General features: G+C 36.1%; 1 protein-coding gene and 1 long non-coding RNA gene across 2 annotated transcripts; one reads left to right on the top strand and one right to left on the bottom strand.

The window, feature by feature from the left end:
* Positions 1-1,993: 1,993 nt before the first annotated feature.
* LOC119188875 lies at positions 1,994-3,271 on the top strand. The gene is made up of 2 exons (XR_005112139.1): positions 1,994-2,228; positions 3,186-3,271. It is a non-coding gene; the product is annotated as an uncharacterized LOC119188875 (long non-coding RNA).
* Positions 3,272-7,853: 4,582 nt separating this feature from the next.
* LOC119188873 lies at positions 7,854-9,808 on the bottom strand (the record flags this gene model as incomplete). The annotated part of the gene is given in 2 exon segments (XM_037436977.1): positions 7,854-8,908; positions 9,706-9,808. Coding segments are annotated over 2 exon segments (690 nt in total), but the record flags the coding sequence as incomplete, so codon positions are not given.
* Positions 9,809-10,518: the final 710 nt, after the last annotated feature.

Genomic DNA, 10,518 nt, shown 5'->3' with positions numbered 1-10,518 from the left:
TAACAGATTTAACACACAATTGTATTACAAAATAAAATAAGTAATGATTAATGAAAAGTGTACCTAATTAAAATAATACACAGCAATATTTTAGTATTTTTGAAACATTATTTTAAGTAATAAAGTATAATAGAGATTTTGGATTCAGTGATTCATTTTCAATAGACATACAGGGTATAAAATAAACAAGATATTACAAATACAATTTTTTTATTGCTGAATGTAGGTGTAACAAAATGTTTTAATACATTCTACCGGGATAGGTACCGGTGTGCAATACAATTTTACTACACTGTGTACTCAGTAAAGTAGTAACTTTTACATTGCTTTTTTTTATATAGTATATAATTCACATTATATTTCTTATATATATATTAAATTGGTAAAACTTAAATAATGACAAATTTATTTATGTTCAAGGTATTCCTTAGTGCTATAAAAACACTTTGATAAAAGCCACTTATTAATTTTGTTTTTAAATGATGTCAAGGAATCAGTATTTTTTATGTCAGATGGTACTTAATTTATTATAAATTTTTCTTGCCATACAATACATGTTGTTGCTGAGCATTACAGATTTGCATTGGGGATAGTATATAAGGTTTTTATGTCTGGTCTCTCTTTCTAACACTTGCCCATGACTCTTAAAGTAACTTGGATTCTGTCTTAAAAAGATACAAATTTCCCTTATATATAAACAGGGCAAGGGAAGCACTTTGTGTTTTTTAAATAATGGTTTGCAGCTTTCTAAGAACCACACTCCACAGACAGCTCGAATACATTTTTTTTGGACTTTAAAAGCCCTGTTTAGGTCCACTGAATTTCCCCATAGTGATAGACCGTACAATAAGATGGAAGATACAAAGCCATGGTAAGCTGTTAGAGCTGCCTTTTGTGACACTGTTTTTCTGTCTTTTAAGAGCATAAACGAATCTATTTAATTTATTACAAACATGATCTATGTGTGCCTTCCAATTTAAGTGTTGATCAATTTTGATTCCTAAGAAAAGGTTAGATTCGACACTTTCCACTACCATTGTTTCATATTTTATATTTAAAGGTACTGGTGCCATCTTATAGTTTTTAAATAGTATTACTTTAGTTTTTTTTATATTTATTATTAATTTATTTTTATTTAACCAGTTAACTATATCAGCAATTGCATTATTTATGTCTGTTTCAAAACAATTTCTATCAACACATTTAATTATTAAGGTTGTATCATCTGCAAATAGAAGACATTTATGATTAGTAGCATTAGGTAGATTATTTACATATAACAGGAAAAGAAGAGGTCCTAAGATGCTCCCCTGTGGAACACCAGTATTCTTCTCTCGAAACTCTGAGCGATAAAGATTTTTATTGTGTACATTTCTAGACACGCTGACTAAACGAGCTACTTCTGTACATTGCGTTCTCCCCAATAGATAACTCTTTACCCAGTTATAGGCGACACCTCTGACTTTTGGATTGGCATCCGCAATGGGCCATTTCTAAAAGCCGCCTTATATTTAACTTTCACCTAGTCTATAGGATCTTTTTTTGACGATATTGTAGAATACTTGGGTGAAATAGAAAAATCCTCCCAGCCGAATTTTCGGCCGCGGCGGCGGATTTCAACGGAGATCGTTCGGAGAGACGACAATCCGTCATGACCGGAGAGGATCAGGCGCGGAACCACCGACTTTGCGTGTTTTCCGCGGCACGGGGGTATCCCACCGCCAACTTCCTCACTTCAAGCTGTAACTGAGTAACGTTTTCAGATGGAAAAACCCAATCGCAATTATTGCGGCCCGAACCGGGCTTCGGGTCGGCGACCCTAGCGCAGTAATCGTACCGTGTACGATTAAAACTGCACCCCTGGGGCAGACCGAGGCAGTATGTTCGGTGAGGAAAACATCGTGAGGGAATCTGCATACCTGAGAAGTTGTCTATAGGAGTTTTGAGGGTGTGTGAAGTCTACCCATCTGCACTAGGCCAGCATGGTGGACTATGACTTAATCCCTCGCAGTAGTAGAGGAGGCTCGTGCCCAGCTCTCTAGCCGCCTTTGTTCGAGAATATACATCGGATTTTTTTGTATTAAGCATAAGGGGTACAATGGTCCCAAGCAAGGCTTCCTTCACCATATCGAGAAAACAGATGCTTGTTTTTGTACCATTCACTTGGATTGCATAAGGCCTTTTCTCCGCTCAGATAAAGGATTTGGACATATTCTGCTAACGGACAGGTATACTAAGTTTTGCTTACTCCAACCACCTAAAATTCTTGCTGCTCAGGAATTGATACGAGGCTTACAAGATACTATCAGCATACTTGGAACTTCTTCTATAGTGATTTCAGATAAAAGTACTGATTTTAGTAGGAGTCGGATTACATCATTTTTTGCAGAACTATATATAGAACATATAACCGTAGTACTCCAAGACATGGTGGTTAACTGGACATGATAATGTCTATTGTAACCGCTATGCTTGGTAGTAAGAGTATGTGTAATGATCAGTCAGATTGGCCGAACGTTTTATGGAAGATCCACCTATGAACATAACGGTACTAAAATTGACATGTTTCTCCCGCGTTTCTATTGCGTATACTTACGGGAATAGATGTAAATATACCTTCCGTTTAAGCCCATTTAGATAATACACTGGAAAACAATATTGTACAAAATCCGATAGAATCTTTTGCAAATCGTAGCCATAATCTAATTAGATTTGTAATCAATGAATTAATGTCGTGATGTAAGTTGGGATTGTCAGTGTTTCCGCTGGCCGGTCATTTGCTTGGTGCAGGTCTATTTCACTAGCAGCGGGTGAAAGGGACTTAGCATGTCTAGGCAATTGGCAAAACATGAAAGACAATCCAATAAAAATGTTTCCGCTGGTCGGTCACTTGCTTGGTGTAAGTCTATCCCACTTGCAGCGGGTGGAAGGGACTTTGCATGTCTAGGCAATTGGCAAAACATGAATGGTAATCCAATAAAAATATTTGCGCTGGACGGTCATTTGCTTGGTGTATGTCTATCCCACTTGCAGCAGGTGGAGGGGACTTGACACGTCTAGGCAACTGACAAAAGCATTACAAAATTATATACGATGTAAATACTGTTGTACTTGTTTAGTGTTGGTATATATCAAAGCACCGATTGAAAGGGACCAACATGTCAATTCGGGTACTACGTTACTAGCTGCTAGCCACACCTTCGGGGCCAGTCGGTCTCACCGGTAGCTGGAGAATGTGACTGGCATATCTAGTCGTCTGGCAAATAAGTTACATCAATAGTACGGGAATGGTACATGTCTAGAAAAAAAAAGGAAGCCGACTACCAAACCTTCACTCGTTGGAAACACAACAAGAAGTAGTACTTCGGGGACGAAGTACTGTCAGTATGGCCGTATTAGCATAGATTATTTATAAAAAAGCTATATTACTGTTTATAATGTGATTATTTGTGTAAGTTATTGTAAACAAATGCATTAAGGTAACTAAAATAGAAATTGTAAACATTTGTCTGAAATGGCGGTAGTGCTTAAATGTTTTGACGTTCGAAGTGATATAAATACCGGCCACTTGGTTGATACGGGGCATTTCGTCGTGAGCCGTCGAGCAGAGCAATACTAAGAGACTGACAAGTTAAGTAAATACACTTTATTTCCTTTTAGTTTCTTTCACAATTAAACATTGTTTATTAATATGATTAAACATTTAATAATTTGGGAGTCGTACCTATGTTAGGGTATATACCCTAACATAGGTACATATTGTATAATATATAAAAGATATAATAAATGTATAACTGGTGCTATAGTAATGTCTAATGCCTAATGTTAATGAAACATTATATCAGTGGCTATGTTTATTGATGTATATCAATATAATATATGTAATAAATATATTGTATAACAAATATAGTGGGCCTTGTTTCCTTGAAAACGCATCCGCCCTTCCCTACTTGATTACTGACGTAACGTATTTATCACTGATGTCCTGATGGTATAAAATGATTGATACATATGTTCGTTTGCTTATATAAGTGATCTGTGTATAATATAATAATATAATAAGTAATATAATGTAATACACAATTATTTTAAAATACCTCTACTTAAAAATCTAACACGTGCACCAGAGAGGGTGGGGCGTTTTATATGTGTGACGCTTATATTTGTTGAAATAAGTCATATTTTCCCTCCCTCCCTCACGCTATGCCAATTGATAACATTTCAAAATGTAAATGTGCCTAAAACAAAAATGTCGTTTCTTAATTTTTCTACTCTGAGTTCGATTATGTATTTTTTATATTTTTTGATACTTAATCTCGAAGAAAAACATTTAAATCCGCAAAATTCTTGATGACGTCGTACATACGGTTGAATGAAATTGTTCCTTGGTACACCTTACTATTTATTAAAAAACTAAGACACCATCATTTGTCAATGCCAAATGTCTTCTTCTTCTTCTTTAAAAGAAATGACTCCACCGTTTTATCGGTGATTTAGCCAATGTCGATTGCGTAGGAGTTTAAAATTATGATATGAGTTTAAATAACTTTCAAACCGAAGTTAACCGAACATAAAGACACCAACGACAAAGAGCAATTGGCATAACACATTTGACTTTAAAGTAGACTGTAGGACCAGCATCAATATAGAACCAAGCATACGAAATTACAGAAGCGGACAGAATAGATAAGAAAATACGCACGTTTAACTAGGTACATAGGTTTTTGTTTTATTTTTAAAGCAGAGATCTAAGAAGCACAGAAATGAAGAAAAGCAGAGAGCACAAGCAGAGGCAACAAAAACTAAAATCGTACATATGAGATGGTATGGATAATAGGTTATTTATTGGAATATAATGAAGCTGAGAATACAGAAAGGAAGAGAAAAAAAAGGTGCAAGGAAAACAAATACAATTTAAATAAATAGAGAATAGGGCAATGATAAACGGAGCGATAAAAGAGTAATGGCATACAAATTATAGGTAAAGATTATTCTTTTTATAAATTTAGAAAGTAATCTCAATTTTTTGTGGGAATCACTAATTAATAAATATTTAATGTTATAAGGGCGGGGAAAATCAGCAGGGAGTATGTCATATATAGGAAATGAGATTCTTGGGCAATCAAAGAAAAGGTATTCCAGGGATCCTTCATCCAATCCACACTCATAGAGGGAATGATCACGGACGCGAATTTTAGCAAGAAAGACAGGAGAACATACATGCCCTATGCGTAGGCGAATAATGGCCGAGGTTACTTTTTTGCTGAAGTTACGAAATTTAAAGAACCAGGGTTTCGTAGGAAGATAAGGTTGTATAGAGCCATAACTGATTCCTTTCACTAATCTGGAGGACTGCCAAAGAATATTCCAAGAGTTTATTAGGTCTGATTTAGTGTTGCTTTTAAGATCTCGTGTGATAACGTGCCTGTTAATAACATTACTGGAGGAGACTGCATTACGAGCACATAAATCTACGGTTTCATTACCTGCTATACCACAATGGCTGGGAATCTACGCTAGTACTACCTCTATACCAGCTAAAAAGCATTGTCTTAGGGCCTCTTTCATTTTAAGAGAAAGATAAAAAGTCCCACTGTGAAAGGGAGAGTTAATGATGTCCTGCAATAAACTTAAGGAGTCAGAGAGAATTAGACCTTTATTGAAAGCATGCGAATGAACGAATAAAACAGCTTCCAAAATTGCAATAGCTTCACTAGAAAAAAAATATGTTTTAGGAGGATATTTAAAATCTAAAATTATATTATATTTCGGGATCCACACCGCAGCACCAACAAAATCCCTAACAGAAACTTTGGACGCATCAGTGAAAATGGGGGTCCAATCTCTCCATGACTAAGAAAGAATTCTGGAAAAATTCCTTTGAGCTTCGAGATCACCTTTGGAGATTCCAAAGTTTAGAACAACTTTAGGTTCAAATATTAGGGAGCCAAAGTCAAAGGAGTAAAGAAAGTCGCGATTTGTTTGAAAGACAACAATAGAGCCACTGGAGAACTTTTTGAACGATTTAATAAGGGGGGGGGGTTGTGAGACCAGTTACCAGGTTATTGAACTAGGAGGGAGAGAAAAAGAAGTTTATTATGGAGAGGATGAGAAGATTTTTCAAGACATTCTACTTGACCCTTCAAGATTCATCATTGATAGGAGAGGATTTCATAGCACCAGATATTATGTGGAGGCGCTTGGATTGCAATTTATCTAAAAAACTTAAGGCTAATTTATTGCAGGGTTCGAGAACAAAACTGCCACAGTCAAAATGACTACGGACAATTGCGTTATAAACGAGTTTTTTATTGTATGGATGGGAGCCCCAGCGAACACCAGAAAGAGATCTGATAACGTTTATACCCTTTTCACATTTATTCGAGATAAATTTTAAATGAGGAACACCAGTAAGTTTAGAATCCAAAATGACCCCTAAGAACTTAACCTGACCATGCATCTCAATCAATTGGTCTTCCACAGACAGAGTGATGGAAGGAATAGATCTCCTTCGCAAAAAGGCAACACCCACGCATTTTGGGATGGACAGGGAAAGGTGATGGTCTTTTAACCAAACGTTCAGATAATAAAGAGCAAAATTTAGACTGTCAGAAGCAGATTCTAAAGATTTATTGCAAGAATATAAGACAATATCATCGGCATATTGAAGAATGTTACAAAAAGAATTAACAGACAAATCAAGATCTGAAGTATATAAATTATATAAAATAGGACTCAGGACAGAACCTTGAGGAAGACCTTTCCAAACCAATCTTGGAGGGAAGTTGGAGTTGAGTACCCGGAAGATAACTGAGCGGCCCATGAAAAGATTGCAAATGAAATTGATCATCCTCGGCGGAATACTCAGATTAATCATTTTTTGCCTGAGTAACGGAAGATGAACGTTATCATAAGCAGCGGATATATCCAGGAAAACGCCAACAACATTTTCATCCCGCGAGAAGGCTAAGCGAATATCGGATGTAAGAATGCTCAAGTTATCCAACATCCTCATACCGCGTCTAAATCCGAATTGAGAGTTAGATAGGAGGCCTTTGTTTTCCAAAATACAATCTAGTCTATTTTTAACGAGGATTTCCATAATTTTATTTTACATAGGGCTGAAGAGAGGGCAATTGGTCTGTAGGATGAGGCAAAGTTTGGATTTTTACCCGGCTTTAAAATTGGAATAACAATCTGTGACTTCCAACTGTTAGGGAGGGAACCATTAATAAATAAGGTGTCTATAATATGTAAATAAAATATTTTTGCAGAATGTGAGGATTTACTTATAAATGAATACGGAATACCATCAATGCCAGGGGAAGAATCCCTGAGGTTTAAGAGGGCACAGTGAAATACTGCTGGTGAAAATGGATCATTCATCTTGTCAAGAGAACAAGAAGGAAGGAGAGACGGGAAGAAATTTTTGGAAGGGACGAAGTCAGGGGCAGAACTATTCATAAAATCCGGTAACTAGAAGTTATAATCATTTGAAGGGATGTTGGAGAGATTCTATTGGGACTTACGATAAGTTCTCATTTTTTTCCATACCAGGGAAAGTATGCAAAAAATGTGACAATCGGTGTGCAGTTAACATAGGTTTAGAAAAGTTTTTTTTTGTTTATCAGCCACATCTTCGATTAAGGGCGGCTGTTGTAGAATGTAACCTTTGTTGCTACTATTATTTTTATGTATTCTATTTTTATAGATATTTGAATGTTGTTGTTTTGTTTGCTTAGTTACCGACTCTGAAATAAACACTCGTGTCAATAACACATCTTTTTACTTAATTTTATAAATAACTCAGAACATAATATATACCAATTACTTACAACAAGAAATAATTCAAGTAAAAGCATATGATCATATTTTATTTTATAACATGTGAAAACATCGAGTTAGTATTTGGTAAACTACAATATTGAATGATAAACAACAATTTTTATTTTTATATTTCATAAACACAGTTCATATTTTTAACTTTAATAATGACGCATTTCTCATGCACTCATCCGTCACTTTCTTCTTTATAACTTTTCTTATGTTAACCCGGAAAGTGACATATTAATTACCAAACCTCTGATTAAAAACATTATAAGCATGTATAAAATTCTCAATTTTAAAAGATTCCCAAAAAATCCTTCGACTCTATTTTACCCTATGGGCCCGTAATAGGAGAAATAATTTATGTGTATCCCATTACGGGCCATATATAATGTGTTTGATGAAGTAGAGTAAGTAGTAAGTACTTATTGTCACCATATAAGTACCTAATGTTATTTATTAATAATTGACTTAATAGAAATTAATGTTTCTATTTAATCAAATTCGTTAGTAAAATTCATAAAGGTATCAGCGTTAAGTAGGTAAGTGTCGCAAAGATTCTTATTATGGAAGTTGTGTAACAGCTCTGGGTCCAAATATGAGTTAACGATGGCGGCGCAGCGCGCGTCGCGGGCGGCGTGACCGAGCGGCGCGCTGAGCTCGTGGACCGACACCTCGCCGCTCGTGAGTGCGTCCAGCTGCTGCGGGGATGCAGGCACCGCGCGGCGCGAGCGCAGCAGCACCACGCGCGAGCGCAGCGGCGGCAGCGCGGAGGAGTAGCGGCGCGCCTCCGCGATGCGTCCGAGCGCCGCCTGCAGCAGCGCGCGCGTGTACTGCGCCGAGTGCGACACGCGCCCTAGCAGCGTGCGCACGCACTCCTCCACCTTCTTCTCCCACGAGCTACACCCGCGCAGCATCTCGTCCAGTCCTGTGTACTTGTCGCCCGTCATCAGCTTGAACATGTGCTTCAACACGCCGTTCTCTAGTTCTTCCTCGGTCTTGTATTCGTTTAATTCTTCTTCAAGCGCCACTTTCAATTCTTCTGGTTCGAGTCCCACACAAAATATGGTGCCTATCATTCCTAAAAAAACGAATATTTTCTATAAAACATTAATAGTTAACTCCATCTAAGTGCTTGACACAGTAAACTTTTAACAAATAGTAATTCCTTAACACCTGTGCTCTGCTTTTATACATAATATAATAGATTTTTATCTATTTGCAATTTCTTTTTACATATAAATACTTTCCGACGCCTTAATTAATACTAGTGGTCGCCCAGTGAGCGAAATTCGACCGCAATTCTTACGTACTTTAGGTTTCTGTACTTAATCTCTATAACATCTTTAATTAACTATTCCAAATATCAGACTCCTCCATGCACACAATGTGCTTAAAAAGTGTGCAAATTTTTTCTTCACTTCTTAATATTATGCATATAACTTAAAATTTTATTCCCTTAAAATATTATGATTTTTATATAAGTACAATTGTTGTAATTTTATTAACTACAATGAACACAACAGATAAAACTTAAAATTTTCATTTTGAACATTCCTAATAATCATGTAAAGACATAGTATAGCCCCCTTATTCACAAATGTTATTCATCTAAGAACGGAGCATTGCTGTGATAACAAATCTGTTTCTCAGTACTGACGGCATGGCAGCCTTCGCAGTGCGTAGACATAGGGCCGTTGTGATTGGCTGATATTGAGATACAACTTTAATCTAGTTGGTTGTCAGATAAACAAAGCTGAGAACCTGACTTATTATCGCTGCAATACTCCATCCTTAGATAAATAACGTTTATGAATACGGGAATATCTACGATATTTACACTTTGTATTATTTAAAATGACGTGGGTATGTATTTACCTTGGCTTTCTAAAATAAATGCGACTTCTAATGCAACTGGAATGCCCCATTCGTATCCCAAAATGTAAAACTTGTCTTTATGTCCTATCCTTTTCAAAAACACCTGTAAAACAAATAATGCAGAAACATAGCTTTTAAAAGATATGTAAGTCTGTCATCCGCTGTAGTTATTGGAAACGTTTTTGGAACTTACAAATAAAATCTCCAGAAATTATCACTACATTTATAGATTTCACGGCCATATTAAAAGGAATCTAGTCTCAATACACTAGCTTTTGCACGCGGTTTCGCTCGCGTGAAGGAGTTTTCCGAGATAAAAGTTCTGCAATATATTTTCCCGGGAAATCAAATAGCCTATAACCTCTCAGAGTCAACTATCTCCAAACGAAACTTCATAAAAAATCCGTTTAGTAGATTTTGGGAAAATCGATAACATACAGACAGAAAAAGAGACTTTGATTTATAATATGTATAAGTTACAAAAATAAAAACACAGTTTATCTACATTAAATATTTAAAGCGTTAAATGTATTTATTTTGATAAGAGTTTGATAAATATTCTAAAATGTGCATTGTACAAAAAGTATCCGATTTAATTATATTTACGGCTCACTATTTTAGTCATAGTGGCTTCCACATAGGAGGTATGTATATGCCGTCGCGGACTTTTATTTAGAACTATTTAAAACAAACAATCATACGGCACAACATCTTTATCTAACTCCAACGGTTTAGACAGCTTACGCCAAGATAGCATATTTTTCCCGACTTACTTGATATGTATTGTTATGTTTTGACCAAATTACATAAATC

This window comes from Manduca sexta, chromosome 9 (genome assembly GCF_014839805.1).
Source record: "Manduca sexta isolate Smith_Timp_Sample1 chromosome 9, JHU_Msex_v1.0, whole genome shotgun sequence".
NCBI lineage: Eukaryota > Metazoa > Arthropoda > Insecta > Lepidoptera > Sphingidae > Manduca > Manduca sexta.
The sequence above is the reverse complement of the archived record's forward strand: the minus strand, read 5'-3'. Positions and strand labels throughout refer to the sequence as shown.